The sequence below is a fragment of the Motacilla alba genome, chromosome 5 (genome assembly GCF_015832195.1).
Source record: "Motacilla alba alba isolate MOTALB_02 chromosome 5, Motacilla_alba_V1.0_pri, whole genome shotgun sequence".
NCBI classification, from domain to species: domain Eukaryota; kingdom Metazoa; phylum Chordata; class Aves; order Passeriformes; family Motacillidae; genus Motacilla; species Motacilla alba.
Window position 1 is genome coordinate 8,938,646 of NC_052020.1, and position 17,984 is coordinate 8,956,629.

Below are 17,984 nucleotides of genomic sequence, written 5' to 3' on the forward strand. Positions count from 1 at the left end.
TTGGGTTGAAAGGGATCCTAAAGCCCATCCCATTCCACCCCCTGCCACACCTTCCACTATCCCAGGCTGCTCCATCCAACCCGGCCTTGAACGCTTCCAGGGGTCCAGGGGCAGCCACAGCTTCTCTGGGCAGCCTGTGCCAGGCCCTCAGCACCTTTATTTTTCCCCACACCACACCTAACCCTGCTCTCCGTCAGTGCAGAGCCATCCCCCCTTGTCCCTCCACTCCCTGACATGCAGAGCCTCTCTCCAGCTTCTTTGTTGGTCCCTTCCAAAACTGGAAGGCTGCAAATTCCCCAGGCCCTGTGCAGCTGCTTTCCATGATCCAGACAGGAAACTGCCAGGACCAGGCCCAGGGAGCTCCCTGTTTATTTCAGAACTTGCACCCACCCAGGAGAGCCGTGCTCTCTCCCCAGGCAGTCCCAGGGAGCACATTTTGAGGATGGAGGTTGAACAAATCCTCCCAAAACCCTGGCCAGCCCCACTCACCGGATGAAGAAGCGCCAGGCTGTCCAGGTGAGCACCAGGATAATCCCCAGGATCCAGCACTGGGTGATGTAGAAGGGCAGGGAGAGGGTGAGCGTGTAGGGATCGTACTTGACGACGATCAGGAACTCCGTGGCAGTAATAGCAGCAACCAGCCAGGCCTGCTGGCCCAGCTTCTTGTGGAACTTCCTGCAGGAGAAACACAGACAAGAACATCTCATTGCTGTAAAATTGGGGATTGTGGAGAAATCTGCACAGAAAGACAGCTGGGGGAGCGATTTCATTCAGCTTTGCACAGTCCTACATGTCTAGCTCAGAGCACACGTGCACTAAGGCTCTGCAGGATGACACTTTCATGTTGGTGTTACTTCAGTTTCCTCTCAGAGGCTCTAAAAGCGAGAAAAGTTAAACTTCATCACCATACAATGCAGGGAAGTGTCCCCATTCCCAGGTAAATCCACATGAAACGATTCTATGACCAGCCTGAGACCAGCTGATGTTCAGGGTATGGCTCCAAACAGGAGCTTCTCACACACAAGGCCCAGAGCCACATTCGACACCAAAGTGCAGTTCAAGCTACACCAAACCACCCAAACACACTGGGAAAAAATATGGAATAAATCAAATGTAGGTGAGTGCTGATGCAGAGGGGATGAGTGCATTCCTTCTTAAAAGGTATCCTGCCTGGATCAGCTCAGATGAAAGGGCTGCAGAAACTGCTCCAGGTGGTGACAGATTAAATGGGCAGAGACCAGCCCTAACCCACAGGCAGAGAGATGAAAAGAGAAGCAGCAGATCTCTCACAGGGAATTCCAGTTGCTGGGATGATGAGGGAAGCTTTGTGCTCTGCTGGGCTGCTTCCTCCTCTGCCATCCTTTCCCTGACAACAGAATCAAAGATAACCCCAACACAAGAGCTGGGCAGTCCCTAAGGCTGCCGAGGAAGAGAGCTGGTTTACTGCCCTAAAATTCAGGAAAGATGTGAAAGATTTTTCTTGTGATGAAGGAGATAAAATTCATGGCCTGGATGCAGACTCCTTGGAGGCGAGAGGAAGACTCCATCAGGAATGTGTGACTAGGTCAAATGCTACAAATGCATCAAGACACCCGGTCAGGAACGTTTCACACATCCAGTCCTCAGGAACTCGGAGGCAGCGCGTGGTGTGTGAGGGCAGGAGAAAGCCTCACCCCTCTTCTGGGGCTGTCACAATTCCAGGCACGACACTGTCACCATGCTCAGCCCAAGGTCCTGCAAGCAAAGCTCCAGAACTGCCTGCACATACTCAGAATGCTGAACGGGAGAAAGAACTCTTCACATTGGAATGTTGCTGCTTTCTAGACCCAGCATTGCAGGGCTGGCTGAAGAGACCTCCTCAGTTCATCCCAGACAATCCCATCACCACCAGACAAGGCAGTGAGCCACGTTTTTCTCAAGAAAAGGCAATGGAATATTCCAATCTTTGAGCATTAAGAGTTTCCAAAAGGAAAAGGTCAGCAAGGTTTCCCATGTGATGTAAGCCAGGAGCCTCTGGTACAGCCTGCTCTTCCCAGCAGGAATAATGCACTGACTTTTGTAAATACAACCACGGAGCTAATCACACTTCCTCTGCTCTTCCCCCTACACCATGGGAACAATCCTGAAGGATCCTCGGCTTGAAATGATGTGCAAGTGAAGCTGGTACATGGGGGCAGATCCTCTCTGCCTGGATGGCCTGGAATGCAGGAAGGAATTACAAAACCCTCTGCAGAGAAGGGACCAGGCAAGAGCTCAGCTCTGCCCTGCTGCAGCAGCAGCCTAATGTCAGCTCTGGGGGGCATCAAGCAGAGCCAGGAACCCCAGCGTGTGGGGGCAGTCACCTCCCCCAGCAGGGAACACGGCAGGAGGTTGTGGCAGTCACGGGGATGCCCAGCTTGGGATGAGCCGCTCCGGCTCGTGGAAAGAACAGCAACAATCGGAGCCAGGGATAAGGCACTGGCCAGGGATGGCTCTCCCAAATTCCACTGTTATGCCATGTGGTTGGACAGAGGGCAAAGGAGCTTTTCCAACCCCAACACAAGAAGATGAATGGTGCTAAGGAGAGGAGCTCGGCAGCGAGGCAGAGACTCTTCTTACCTGTGAGTTGGAGGCACGTCCCAAACCAGTAGGTCCAACACCAAGGGCAGGGCATCCTGCCTCTGCGGAATGTCCTGAATTCCGACTAAGCAATGTGGGCTGGCCCTTCTTCCCAGTTCTAGGAGTCAAAGCCTTGCAAGGGAAACTGATCTTCAGACCATGTTGGAACCCTAAATTCTGAACACAGACACTTTTTTGCGTTGGTCAGCGACAGACAATGAACACCCCTGGAAGCCAGGCGGTGCCTTAGGCTGAGGATGTGGGCTCAGGCAGGTTGTGACGTTAAAAGAAAAGGTGATTTTGAGAACAAAGCTTTCTCAGCTCTCACATGGTCTGCAGAAACAAAAGCAGCGAGGACAAATATGATGCTGAGGTGGGAACGGTCTCAAGTACATGCACTGCTGTGTGTGGTGCCTCACCTGCAGCACATCCTGCTGCCGAGGGCCTCTAACCTGCAAGAGGATGCCAGGAGAGCTCCAGAGGGCCAGGGGGAAGAAAGCTCAAGGAAAGAAGTGCCTTTAAGAATCACATTTTTTAAGTCTGGGCCCTGATGTCCCCAGAGGGCACATCCAAGGACTGCAGTTCCTGGCTCCCGGTGTGGAATCGGAGCGCAGCGCTCTGCCCACGAGCCACGGGCGCTCCAGCTCATTTCCACATTCCCTTCTCCACAGAGAGATCATTTACCAGCCACTGAGGTTAACACAGTGCACACACAATGCCCTCAACAACAGCTGCTCTCTGACCGGGGGGAGTGAGAGCGGTACCTCCAAACCAAAGGAACACTAAGCGGATGCTTTGGGATTAGGCCTTTTTGTCCCTGACAAGCTGAACTGAACTGGTGCCCGAGATGGATGCCAGCAAGCTGGAGCAAGTTCAAAACAAAGCACGTGGAGCTCGACATGGGAAGTACAGAGGGCTTACGGGTCGTCCATGAAGTCGTAGATCTCCCTCATGGCCACTCCTCCCACGTTGACAAAAAACACCAGGCGTAGCAGCACCAAGTAGTGTTCAGGGGGCATCCACAGCACAAACTTCAGGTAAAACGTGTTCAGCTCTGCCAATAAAAACTGGGAGGAGGGACACTGGAATTACATTTGGAAAATACCAAGGGATGGAGCCTGGAATGCCCCTCTCTCACTGAATGGCTCCCCCCATGCATTTATCAGCCCTGCTCAGTACCTTGGAGTGAACCATCAGCACCAACTCAAAACCAACTGGGTTTTTAAGCATTTCCTCTACTTTGGAAGAGTCACTAAAAATCACAGCAAAAAGCTGGACAAGCAGTACCCTCAAATTTCAAGCAAGTTTTTGAACTTCAAACAAAGTGCCTGCACAAACACTGAGGACAAATCCCAAAAGCACAGCTTTTCCTCTCTCTGCCCTCAAAATCCAGCTGAGGGAGCCCCACCATAACAAGAGGCACGAGCTGCACATCCTGGGGGACTGGGCTGGGCTGTTTTTTCTGTTATGCAAACTCACCCTCAAAGCCATCTTCGGAAAGTTGATTACAAATTAAGAGCAAAACGTTCTCCCCAGCAGCTGCCCTGGCAATGTGCTTAAGGGAGCAGAGAGACACCAGATTGTCACTTCAAAAGAAGTGATAACAAAGGGCATTAAGCCTTGCTGAAACCCAAGGAGTGAGCCAGAACCTGTCAGCTGAAGCTGGGATGTGCTAAAAGAAACATCATCCCACAGCCCAGTATGAATTCACTGGGATCTCTGTTGCAGCAGCACCTAAAGCCTCATTTCTTCAGGGTGCAACCAGCAACCTTTTGGGGAAACATCTATTTTATTTATACACTTTTAGTCCTCCCACAGAGCAGGCCTGGTGTGCCACATGAGCTTGGCCAATGTGTCCTGCAGCAGGAATGAGGTGCTGGGAGTTTGTTCTGGCAAAACACAGAGTTCTGTCCTGTGCCACTGAACCTGGTTCATGCCCAGTGCCCCTGGATCACCACGAGTGTCACGGGGATGGATTTAGTTAAATTTCACAGCTGCTGGGCTGAGAAAAGTTTGAGTTGCTCAGAGCAGAGCCAAGTGACATCCCATGGATGGCACAAAGGCCAAAGTCCCCTGGCTGGCAAAGGGCCAGAAGTGGGAAAAAGGCATTTAAGCTGCCCAGTTTACCCTCCCTATCAGTGTCACGTGGGTGACAAGTTCAGTTTCACAGGCACTGGTATGAATTTCAGATGCTGCATTCCCAGCATAAAACAATTCCACCCACTCAAGTGCTGTGTGTGCAGTGAAATGTTAAAAAAAAAAAATCGAGGAGAATGGAATGATTTAGGCAGATCTGTGCTTCAGGAGTGAGCTCAGAGGAGCCAGAGGCCTTGGATACAGCCCCTTCCAGCTGTAACGTGACCTGTAGATGCATAAAACCGAGGGATTTGAGCTACTCTCACCCACAGCCTGTGCTTTGGGGAGCAGCAACTTGCTGAGAACCCCAAGATCCCAGTTCATATTGCTCCCATTGCCAGCAACAGTGGGCAGCAAGCAAGGACAACCCTTTCTGCAGTGAACCTGTCACCAGCCCCAGAGACAGGGACACAGCTCCCTGTTCTGCAGGACTGGAAAGGGATCCCTCCTGGCCTCAGCTTCAGGAACACCCCCAGAGCTGCAGCCTGAGTCACAGAACCTGGAAGCAGGGGACAGAAGGGCCAGAGAGGTGTCCTCACCACGAAGATGATGCCACAGACGGCGAGCCACCTGCGCAGGCTGGAGGCCGGCTTCCACTCGAACTTCACCCAGCTGTAGGGGGTGAACTGGAACACGATCCTCTTCATCTTGCCTCTGGAAAAAAGCAAAACAACCACTGCAGCCTGAAGGGAAAGCAGGCAGGAGGCATCTGCCAGTGCTTCCATTTGAGACACCAGTTCAGATATGCAAAATGCCTCCGTTTACTCCATTAAAATCACAACCTAATGAGATTAGCTCTGAGCTTGTAATTTTAATTATCAATTTAAGCTTTAATATACTACACCCACTGTTGTAAGCAGTTCTGCTCAGCTCAGCAAAGACACTACAGAGCACGATGGGTCATTACTGGTACACAACTACAAGGGATTTATTAAATTTTAATTCCCAGTGTCCCAGTTCCTGTGAAGTTCTGGTTACTAGGGAATGCAAAAAGACCAAACAGATCCTTGCTGTGTGAATAGGAGAATGATGCCAGCTTGGATTCCTGCACCTCCTTAAACCATTTAATCAAATCAGCTAATTCCCACAGGATGCTCTCACTCCCAGCCATCAGACAATGTTTGGGACACGCGGGTGGATTCCCAACAATCCCATTCACAAGGTGAATAAAACTCTCCAACAAACCTCCCTGCAGCAATAAGTCACTGGATCCTGGAGTCACCAGAACACCTGGGAATTCTTTAATCCACATTAACCCAAACAGAACAACCAAGCTCTTGAAAAAGGGCCCAACCTTTGTGCTGTGCCTGTGGAGTTCCCTCCTCCCCAACTTACTTGTAGGTTGGAATGTTCCAGAGCCCTTGCCACTTGTAGGTTTTCAAGGAAAGCCAGGACAGGGTCTTCATCCCGCAGTAAATTCCTAACCCGTTACATAAGATCACATCCATTATCCACTGGAAGGAGAAACACAGCAATGATGCTGGGGAAGGAACACAGGAGCTTGGGAAAGGGAATCACTACAGGCACACCCCTGCGTTCCGAGGAGTGGGACAGAGTGCTAATTCCACAGGTTTTCTGAAGGATAAAAAGCTTGGCTTGATGTCTCTAATAATGCCCTGACTTTTGAAAATACAGCCATGGAGCAAACGACTCCAAGCTTGGATTTTTACCAAAATCCATCCAAACACAGACCCAGAGCTGTGGGCCCTGACTGCAGGGAATTCTGATCCCTCTGGCACCAACTTACACCTCACAGGAAAATAAAACACAACTTTAAAAGGGCGTCCCTTTAAGCTCACACCAAGTTTTGCCTTTCTCTGGACTTCAGACTTTATTGCTTTATTGTTTTTATTTGCTTTATCAGTAAATATTTGAAAGTGTTCAGGTACAGCTTTAGATCCTCCCTGTGGTGTGAAACGAATCCAAACAAATATTTAACCATGTCCAAGTGTTTGTAAGAACACAAAATGACAGAAACTGTGACAAGCACGTCACAAACTCAACAAGGAGCAGTCACACACAGCATACAACTCAGCTCTCCTCATTTCCTAGCCCTCCCTGTAAAATCTGTATTCCCAAGTAAACCCTGATCCTGCAGTACATACGTGATCCCACCAGCATTCACTGAAGTTTGGGAGCTGGTGCTCCAGGCTGTACTCCAGGAACTCAAACATGACGCTGATGATCATGCACATCCACCAGTCCCGAATCATCAGAGTCTGAAGGGAGAAAAAAGCCTTTTAAACAGCTGCTAAAAAACATCTACAGCTGTAGATCTTGTATCCAGTATCCAGGAAAGGATCAGGAAGCTCAGGACAATTTCATTTTTGTGATATGATGGTCCAAATGCTCACAGGCATCTCAACTTATCACCATTACCTGCACAAGAGACAGGAATGAGACTGAAGAAAATCATCTCCACCCCAGCCAAAACCAGCACAGGAACACAGGTTATGATAAATTCTGGTAAAATGGGATTCAGCAGGAGGGAAGTGAGTTAAATGCACGGAATTACTGGGTGCTCAACCACCACAGGCAGCATCGTTCTTACAGTGCTCAGAAAAGGCTTTTCAGAGCTTTTCATGGGCTCTAAACGACTCCAAAGCCACAATAATTTCTGATGAATGAGGCCCATTCATTCTCAATATTGCCACCCTGGTGCTTTGAGATTTGGGGGGAAAAATACAAACACAAGCCCATCTCTGTTTATTGAGACAACACACTCAACCTCCAGCTTTTAATAGAGAAATAGGTTAATATTTAACATATTTAAGAGAAAAATATGCTATGGCCCTGAGGAAATGCAGCAGCCAGTCTCCTTCCAGCTGGGCAGCCCAGCTTCTAATGCAATTCTCTTGGAAGAAAAGGATTCAAGTTTTCCAAATTGAGAATTCAGTTGACAGAACAAGCTGAAAGCCCAGGTCTCCCCACGCCTTTGGGTGCAAATTCACCTCTGGTTTTGAGGTGAACCACCCACAGAACACACCTGCACTTTTAAATGAAAATACAAACCAACAGTTCCAGCTTGTTTCAGAACAGCCAAGCTCTGACAGTTTGTTATTCGAATAGCAAACCCAAACAAGGTCTTCAGGGGGCAAAATCTCCTGAGTCAGTCCGTCTGCTTGGGTTAAAAAAGGTAATATTTAGACCAAAGTAATCAGCAAAACACTGCTGAACGTTCTGCCAGAGACAGGCACAGCTGGGATTCCTTCTGCAGTTGCTTGATACCGACTAAAAAGTAACAAGAATTAAACCACTGCCCATTAATGGTTTAAAATCCTGATCTGAGGCCACTGGAAAAGCAGCAGCGACAACATCTGCCTTTGGGAATATCACTGTCACTGCCAGCCCCATACTCCACTCCCAAAGGTTGTTCCAGCATTTCTGTTGCTATAGGAATTAAGTTCTTTATTGATCTGACCCCAGGACAAATCCCTGTGGAGAAAGGAAGGAGCCTGCTGATGTAACAAGGCTCTGGAAAGACATGAGGTGGCCTAACATGAGCAGAAGATAGGAAAAAAAAGGAGGAAAAGGGCTTTTTACATATGTATTTTCAAATATTACAAACAGCCTGGTATGAGTGACCAAGGCCTGGCACCACAACAGCAGCAGCAGTGAGGCTTTGGGAACAGAGGAGCAGAGTTCCCAAGGTGAAAGGAGCCATTCTTACCTTCAGGTACCACCCAAAAAAGTGAGCAGGAACAAATCCATCCAGCTTGTCCTGAAAACCAAAAAGAGAGTGAAGGTCACAGCCTTTTTATTTATTTTTTTTTTCTCCAAGAAAAATGCAGCAATAAATGTCTGGTTTTCCCACACATGAACACACTTGTTGTACTCCTTCATCAAGAAGGAATTTAGCAGAGCTTCTTAAATCTTACCAGCCCTGTCCCTGGACACAGTGCCTTTCCCTCTACTTTTATCAGATCCCAGTTCTTCCAGTTTTTGATGCACTGAAGATTTACAGGGTAGACCCAGGGGATTTGGGTGCTCCTCGCTCCATGCAATCAGGGATTCATTAACCATCATTCCTTTGCCCTGGAATTTCTGCCAGTGAGAAACCTGATGGCTTTTAGGACTCAAAGTCCTGCACTAGTGGAAGGGGTCCTTGCCCATGGCAGGGGGTTGGGATCACATCATCTTTCCAACCCAAACCATTCTGGGATTCTGTGGTGCAGCTTTAGGGCTTTGTGCCCTAAAACTGAGGAGACACTCCTCAAGCACACCAAGAAATCCAAACTCTGAGGGGAAAATTTGACACCAAGGAGCTGAGAAAGAAGAGCTGTTGATCAGTTCAGCCCTGGGCAATCAGGTAATTGGGATGCAGACAGACACACCCCCATCTGACGGACAGGAAAGGTCAAGAGAAGAGAAACAAAGAGGCTGCAGAGTCACTCTCAGGCTGTGCTCTGGTTCAGCACTCAGCCAGACTCACAACTGCGCTCTGAAGAGCTCGATTAAGCAGCTTTTTACCCAAAACCAGCCTCATGAGTGAGTTTGCTCCTTACCCAGATGTTGTGGAAGGGATCGGTTGCATTGCCAGGGTCATAAATCAGGCAGTTGCCCCCGTAGTCTCTCTCAGGCAGAGGAACCCCCAGATGGGGGTCGATGTACTTCATGAACTGCCTCCCGTCCTGCACGGTCTGCAGGGGAACAGAAACCTGGTTGTCCTGAAGGACTCACACACAGGAGGCACCAACACAATAAAGGCCAACACTGATCTTCAAATCAACCCTTTTTCAAATTCCTTGAGGAACAAGTCTTGCAATAAAGCCAGGAACACACCTGACTCGGAGCCTTTAATCCTAAATATTAAGGGAAACAATGCCTAGAGAATGACCTTAAAGATGAAAAATCAGTGATCTTTAATGCTTTACCCCAAGCCACCCCGCTGTGCTCCCCATCTCTCCCAGAAGCTTCACACAGCTCATCCTTCCCAACACCCATTTCCAGTGAGGTCCAATGCAAACAGCAAAAAGAAATCATCAAAATGACCAAAACGTGAACTCATCTGTCACTACATCAGCCACACATTTGCTGAGCATTTATTTCCCAATGGAATCACTCAGTGTTGTGGTCAAGGCTCGACCCTGCAACATCTGTGGCAGGCAGCAAAGCTGGACAAGGCCAAAATTAATTAATAGAGTAATAATAAAATCACAGAATAAACTGCTGAACTCTAGGACAAGTTTCGGCCGTGAGCAAGCTCGGATTTGCTGTCAGGAAGTTCAGCCACCTGCAGACTCAGCAGAATTTAACCTATTTAAACCTGGGCAAGGCAATGATGTATTTTTAGTAGAGAGCTGAGCAACAGCAGGGAGCTCCTTAACCACTAAATCTCTGCTGACACCACACGCTGCCACAGGGAAGAAAAGCCATTCCAGGCTTTCCTGTTGGAATTCAGAAGTACATCAATAAAAATCACTCAGTCTGACTGCAGCTACTCAGGAATATCATGCTCAAGGGATGGCTGGAAAAAAACAGGGTGACCAGTCCCACTTTTTCAAGCTCACATGGCCTCTAGAAGCAAAACTTAAAAAAAAAAAAAAAAGCATTCCCCACCCTTCTTTCACACAAAATGATTTTTAGAGCTGCCTGATGAATACATTGTCTCAAAATATTTAATTTTAACTTCTGAGAATTGTACAAGTCAGGGGGAAGTTCTTGGTTTACTAAAGGACAAGATAAGGTAAAATGTTTAATTTGGAATCACCAAGGGCACATCTTTCTATGAAAAGCCTCCTCCTCCTCAGTTCCTGCCACCACACAAAGCTGGGTGTGAAGTTTTGGTTTATTGCAAAACCCCCACACCTACAAAGAACTTGTCACTCCAGGTAAAAGATATTTCCAAAGGTGAAACCAGGTGAATTCTCCCTGAGTCACACATGGCCCAGCAGGGCAGAGCTGGACTGTGAAACACCAGCTGCTGAGCATGAACTCCTTCACTAGCTCATCTAAAACCACTTCAACACGGTGTCTACCCCGGGCTGAGGGTGACTGGAGGTCAGAGCAGGTGAAATATTTTTATATTATCATTTCCCTCGGCCTCAGTCTCATTAAACAGCCTAATGATTCCATCTCCCAAAAACGAGCATCTCCTGTAGTCAGCAGGAAAAAAAAAACACCACAAAGGAGTTGATCCCCACGTGGAAGTGGCATTTAGGAGCTGGAGGTGTCAGTCACTTACCTGGAAGAGGATGAAGATGAGGAAGAGCTCATAGACCACGCTGACACACAGCCAAAACCTCCAGTAGGCTGCAGAGAGACACAGGGGATGTCAGCAGCTTTGGAGCAAGCCATAAATTAATTATTCATTCATTTCAGTATCACAGAATCCTGGAATGCTTTGTGTTGGGAGGCACCTGGAAGCCCATCTCATTCCACCCCTGCCATGGGCAGGGACACCTTTCCACTGTCCCAGGCTGCTGCACAACCTGGCCTGGAACACTTCCAGGGATGGGGCAGCCACAGCTTCTCAGGAAACCAATTCCATTTCAAGAGATGCTCCCACCACGGAATTCTAATTCCCAGCTCCCAAGCACAGTGCTCCCCACCCTCCCTCAGGGATACAACCAGAAAGGATCTTCAACTCCCACTGTGTCAGTTTGCTGGAATTGCTCAGGCACTGACCTGGATCCGGGAGAAGGGATCCAGGTCCACAACACTCCAACCCAACCAACTCAGCAGTTAAGAAGGAGAAGGAAAGCAATGTGCTATCTGCAGTGCTTTCCAGCAGTCCTTGGAGGAGAACCTGATCCTTCCTGAGCTTTCTCCCTGGTCTCAGGTGACCTGACCTGCCCAGCCTTGGCTGCACCTGACACACCCCAGGCAGGCCAGAGTCGTGTTCAGCAGCCCAGCAGTGGCCTGAGGACAAGGTTGCGTCCCCATGGGGCAGAAAGCATTTCAGAACCCCAAAGACAACTCCACTTTTACTTGCAATGAAATGAAAAACAAGCAGACCAAAGGTTCAGCAGGTGCTGGATGCCAGGCCTGTCCATAAGAAATGCTGGAGCCCTCCCCAGATGTGTGATTACAGATGTGCACACCCCCAGCGACACCTGAATCCAAGTGGCACCCAAATTACAGTGTCTGCACACTCCCAGCTCTCCTGCCAGGCTCAGCCCTGGGGTCACAGCCCATCCTGGATGGGGGTTTTGTGCCCCACAGGCTCATCCATGCCCCCGATCCATCCGAGACTTCTGGGCTCTGAACTCCTTCAATATTTCTGTCTCTTGCCCTGGGAGGCTGATGCAGAGCCGGGGTGGGTACAGACACAGCTCCAGCAGTTTTCCCTACCCAGATGCAAAGATTCCACACAAGGGAATTCAGGAAAACTCACAGCATTCTGGATGGACACTGAAATTCCAGAAACATCACACACACCTGCCTTCAGGTGTTTTCTGGTTATAAACAGAGTTTTCCTTCTTCAGGTCCACGGGGGAGATGGAGAGGAATCCCAGCAGAGTTTGCCAGGAAACCAAGACCCTCAGGCCTGCCTTGGGAATTTCTCTCTGTTAATTCCAAGGCAATGTAGGCACTTTGATGTTCAAAGCAAGGCCAGGCATAAATTACACAAGAATGAAACAAACAGAGGCTCACAAACAAGAGTTATCAGCTCAGAACCCCAAATCAACTCCCCATGGAGCTCCTCAGAAGATGTTTTCTCCCAAAACACGTCTTGATCCAGTTCAGCCTCAAGCAGGAAATAAATTGTTTTAAAAATATAAAAAAAACACCAATCAAAACAACAAAGAAACAATAATAAAAAAATGAAACCAAAAATACCAACAAACTCCACGCATTTTTAAAAGCGGCCTCTGACACCATCATTAAAAGAGACCACAATGTGCAAGGTGAAACCTTTTTGCAGCAATCCTGCTAAATTAATTTCATCAGAATCACCTATTTTACACTTCTGGGAAATAAAAAAAGACAAAAGGAAAAGAAAAAAGGCAGGTGTGTCCTGCAGAACAGCAGTTCAGAGCTCTGTGGCAGCTTTCACCCGCTTGTCTTTCCAAAATGCACCTTGGGAAAAACCAAACAGCAAAAAAATATCCTCCATTGGTCACAGGATTATGTGGAAGAGAGGAGCCTCTTCCCAAACTGGCTCCACATTCAAGCCAGCAGGGAGAATTAACCTTTCATCTCCACACTTCTCCCACCTTTAAATGTCACTGCCAGACACCAAAAATGCCATTTTTTCTAACCCATAAACCTCGTACCAGAGATTTTACACTGCTCACAGTCAGCAAAGTGACAGATTGCTCCTGAAAGTGATGCAGACACAGAAAGCAGAGAAATCTTAATCCTTGTCTGAGCTTTTATTCTGTACACAGGGCTGTGGCAGCTGCTGAGCAGGCTCAGCAAAAGAAAAAGATCATTAAAAATGGAGATGTGGCTCTGATTTAGTGCTGTGGTTTCTCCCCAGCTCACAGAGGTCCCCCAGAGGTTCTGAACACACCCAGTACCTGCACCCCAAATGTTTTCAAGGCTGTACAAACACCGTTCTCTCTCCTGCTGGGTCAGGCCCAGCTTTAGCTGTCAGGTTATTTTTGGCACATCTCCAGTGCTTGTTTTCCTTTAATTCACTTGCCATTTTGCCTCCCTCCAATCAGGGCTTTCCTCCTGAGCGAGGAGGTCCCCACTAATCATTGACACACCTGATAACCCAGCGATTCCTGTGATCAACCATGAAACTGCTGCCTTGCAGGGATTTGGGAACAGGGCAGGAACATCCCAGCAAGCCGAATCCAACCAGCCTCTTTCCCTACTTCAGCTCAGAGTCCGGCCCACTCTGCCTGAGGGGCTAAATGAGTAAAAAAATACAAAAATCTGGGTTGTTTGCCCAAGGAAAACACTTGTCCTGGAGCTGCTCCTTCCAGTGTCACCAGTGCTGCCCTTGCCTGGTCCCTGCCTGCACATTCCCAGCCATCCCAGCCCTCAATCCCACAGGTTACTCCAGACCCTCACAATTGACCCCCTGTCCAGCTCATGCTGTCACACAGCCTGTATTAAGTCAAAAGAACTCCTGGCAGAGGCTGGGAATATTAAAAGCTGCTTCTCAGGGCATTAATAACTGTCATGGAAAATTTCTTTGGAATGACAGCGTGGACATGTTATCTTGACAGAGGCAATAAAGCATTCCCGGGCTCCTACAGCAGCAGGCTCCAGAAAAGGAGCTGGCAGGGAGAAGGAAGAATATCTCTTATCTGCAAATCCTAAGGAGACAGGCTACTGATGCTGTCTGTACCCAGGATTAGTTCTACCAGGAAATGCTCCCCAAATTTGGCTGTACACCCACCAACAAACAGATGGATCCTCAAGGAGAGTTTAAGATCTGTCCCTTGCACCGTACTGCTCCCCTTGGGCTACAGCAGTGAAGGATTGGATAGAACCACAGCCAGTGGAAAAATGGGATAAAAGCAGGGCAAGTTGGTAAAGTCTTGCCTGAACAGTCATGCCTACTTATTTCCATGACAATCCTACAATTCTGAATTACAGGGAGGCAACTGGTGTCTGTCCATGTGGCAAATGATTAAACTGCAGAAAACGGGGGCCTGTGTGGAATCAGTAGGGAAAGGGCAAAGCTGGATGAGCCCCTGGCTAAAGCTGGGAATGCTGAGAAGGCAACCAAAAAAAGAAATGAAGCCACCAGTCTGGACAGGTGCCGCTAAGGTAGTGGCTGGGCTCAGTTTCCTTAATGGCCTTAATGAAAAGTAGGTTAATGACACACAGCAGAGCAGCAGGGAAGGCAGGGACAGCAGAGAAGATGATCCCAGGGGACTGGAGTGACAGAAGAGCTCCTAACACAGCTTCACGCTCTGGAATCAGCAATTTGGGAAGCATCACGTTATCACAGGAAGCCCCAAATCAACCCTGCAGCTGTGGAGAGGACATCTGAAAGCAGAAAGCTCAAAACAATGCCAAAATGTGATGGGGAAATGTTACACTGGGGGCAAGAGTAAAAGCCAAACTTCCCTGCTTTGTTCTAGGCAATAAAACCAGCCCAGACAAACCCTCAAAACCGGGGTGCACCCAAGTGTCACTGGTGTCCTCAAAAGGAGCAACTGATTTGACAGAAGGAACCACAATTAACTGGAACAGAAGGAAAGACTAAAACCTGCTATTTAATAAGAAAGGCAAATTTAATAAAGCCCCAGGTCCGCAGAGGTGTGCTGAGGGCACTGCTCTGGAACCACACCTGCTTTGGCTGAGGGTTGTGGGGTGGCTGCTGGGTTAAATTTCTGGCATAAAACCAGCTTTTATTTGGCTGTAGGAGAGCCCAGTGCTTTCAGGAATATTATTTAAGTCTATATGAGTTCCCTTAATTCTTCCTCTTTCAACGATTCACATCTAAAAATAGGCAAAAGATCAAAGCCATTTCAATGTTTTCATGTTTCACCTGCTATTTCACTACCTGAAGAGAGGCTTGTGTTGTGCTTTCAAGACTTCCAGTCTTACAAGAAACCTTTAAAATCATAATCAAGGGCCTTTAATCTCCCGTGGAAAATGGACATGGAGATAAGGAAGCGCTCCTGCACCGGATACAAGGTCACAAGTGCAGTCCCAGCACAGAGAGGAGAAAAAAAATGAAGATACACAGGGGAAGTTCAGGTTTAAGAACCTGGCAGTTCTCACAGAGCTTTTTAGCAACAACAGGAAGCCAAAGCAGGGAGATCCAAACAGATCTGCAGGCTCCGTGGAAGCCCAGCAGGGTGGTTATGGAGGAACCTCCACGACCAGTGCAGTGCTGAGGAACCTGTGATTACTGAAATTACAACTTACCTGCTCTCCAGGCAACACAAACATTGACCTCCCTCACAGAGCAGGCAGCTGCTCAGGAGGATCTGAGCGAGCCCAGCAAGGTGAATTACCTGGGTGAGGTCTTGAGAATGGTCCATCTTTAGCTTGTGTCACCCCAAAACACAAGAAAACCAAAATACTGGCGACGATTCCTCTGCAAGGAAAAACAGAACACTGGTTTATTGCCTCATCCACCTCCCAAGACTGCAAATTATGTTCTCTGATGTCAGAAATGTCTGGCCCTTGTTCTTCAACTGCTGAACGTGTCCCTCCTAAATGGATCCAGACACCATCCAGAAAAAAACAGCCAAAAAAAGGCTGAGGATCACAGCAAGTCAAACACTTCCCTGTGTCTGGGAGCAGCTTTTATTCCCACTGGCTCACAAAGACACACAGGATTTAGCAGTGAGACAGCTCTCACTGCTCCACCACATTTCCACAGAATTTAAAAAGGAGCTGTCAGACTTGTCACCACTCCAAAACAGCTTCTTAACCAATTAAAGACAAGCAGGAGCTCTCCAGACCACACCAGCACTGCTGCTATTTCGAGAGCTGGAACCATAACACAGAGCCTAAGGAACATAACAGAGATTTTAAATAAAAATAAATTATCAGACCAGAAGCCCGAGTACACCGAAGACCTACGACCCTGGGCATGTTCCTTTAGTTTTAATGGATTAAATGGCATAAAGCAATCCAAAAGTGCTCTTTTAACTGCACTTCAGCTTCCACGGGATCCTGCTTGCTGTCTCATTTCACCTGCTTAAGAGCTGGCTGAAAGGATGGGCAACTGGGAAAGAGCTCATTCCACGTTTGCAGAAAATGATGCAACCCCTGACTGCAAATAAAATGGCTCAGTCTGCAGGAGTCACACAAAATACCCAGTAATTTTCCTGCCAGAGAGAAAATGTTACAATCCAGAAGCAAGAGGAGACTGTTTGTGCTTTAAACATGTCAAAAAACCTTTCAAAATAGAAGACGAAAGGATTTACAGAAACTATTTTGTAACATTCATCTCTGAGTATAAATGTTTGTGCTTCCTGAAAATCAAAAATGGGGTTTAGTTAACAGAGGTAACTCAGTGATTCTGCTTGCTTTAAACACTGGGAAGCACACCGGAATTAGGTGCTGAATGGATCTGTGAATAGACAGTTCCATGGGGATTTCCAAAGACCTGGAGGGCAAAACCCTTTCAGCTGACCTCCAATAATGAGAATATTCTGCATTTTGAGTCCCTAGCTGCATCTGGAAGCTCCAGCCCTGCGTGGTGTGACAAGCCCATCCCAACTCAGCCATGAACTGAAGGGTTCAGACCACTGCTCTGGCCTTGGGAGGGCTGTCTTCCCAAAGCTGGAATTCAAATCCTGGATCCAAATCAGCTCAGGATCTCAGCTGTGCTCCTTCCTCTAAAACCCAGTCCTGGCCCAAGAGCTGCTGTGCCGAAATATGCTTGGGATCCAGATACATTCACTTACTTCAAGTTCACCACAGGAAGTTTGGAAGCAAATCACAAATCTGCATAGATAACCACACCAGCTCCATTTTTTTTTTTCCTCTCAGTGGTAACTAAATTTTCCCTCTTATCCTCATTAATTTACCTCCTTAGGAAGCTTCCAATGCCTCAGCAGCAGCCTGGCCTGAGGCAGGAATGCTCCAGCACCTGAGAGGGGCTCTCCTCTCCTCACCTGGCTGGACACAGACAATGGATTTTCCTGAGCAGCAAATCAGGAAGGCACAAAATAGCAAAGTGTGCCCACAAACATCATTTTAGCACTTAACCAAATAAAAAAAAATTTAAAAAAAGGGAGACGCTGGCATCAGCTCCATCAGCACAAACAAACTCTTGTTTGCGCTGAGAGTCGATTCAGACACACAGGACAATGAGGAGCTGTGTATGGCCCTTTGTCCTGGGATTCAAGGAGCCAGCTCCCACTCCCTGTCCCCTCCCGGGCTGGATGCGTGCTGGCACAGCTGGTACAACCCCCTCGAGGCACCACAAGCCCTGGAAGAGGGCTCTGGCCTCCTGTTACCTTTACCTTCACTTCCCTGTGGGTGCTCAGCCACAGCAGCAGGAGATCAGCGTGATCTGTCCCCACGGAAAGCAGGGATTGCCAAGAGCTGTGTAAAAAAGCATCTCAGGAGAGACATTTCCCAGCTGGAAATTCAACCTACAGCCCTGAAAGCACACCGGTGTTTTTAAACCTGAATGTGTTTGTATGAAAAAAAAAAAGAACTTTTTTTTTTTTTTTTTTGCCCCGAGACACCCTGCTCAGCCTTCCAAAGATTTGGGAGCTGTGGATTTCTTCCGTGGTGTGCAGAGGAGGCGCTCGGCGTTTATTTGGCTACGCTCAGAGCAGGAGCTCAGTCCAGGCTGAACAGAGGAGAACGTCCCAGCTGTCAGGCAGGACGAGCTATCCCACGGCTGGAAGAACAGAGGGAATGAAGCTCTC

General features: G+C 48.1%; 1 protein-coding gene across 2 annotated transcripts in view; it reads right to left on the reverse strand.

Annotated features, from left to right (window-relative positions):
• The window catches only part of PTDSS2 (phosphatidylserine synthase 2), a 29,994-nt gene that overhangs the window by 1,163 nt on the left and 10,847 nt on the right, over positions 1-17,984 (reverse strand). For both annotated transcript variants that reach the window (XM_038138236.1, XM_038138237.1), the window contains exons 3-11: positions 15,606-15,688; positions 10,919-10,986; positions 9,240-9,374; positions 8,405-8,455; positions 6,840-6,953; positions 6,070-6,188; positions 5,274-5,388; positions 3,520-3,665; positions 490-675 (exon numbers count right to left, since the gene is read on the reverse strand). In XM_038138236.1, coding sequence (XP_037994164.1) covers positions 490-675; positions 3,520-3,665; positions 5,274-5,388; positions 6,070-6,188; positions 6,840-6,953; positions 8,405-8,455; positions 9,240-9,374; positions 10,919-10,986; positions 15,606-15,688 — 1,017 coding nt within the window. The remainder of the gene's footprint in view (positions 1-489; positions 676-3,519; positions 3,666-5,273; positions 5,389-6,069; positions 6,189-6,839; positions 6,954-8,404; positions 8,456-9,239; positions 9,375-10,918; positions 10,987-15,605; positions 15,689-17,984) is intronic.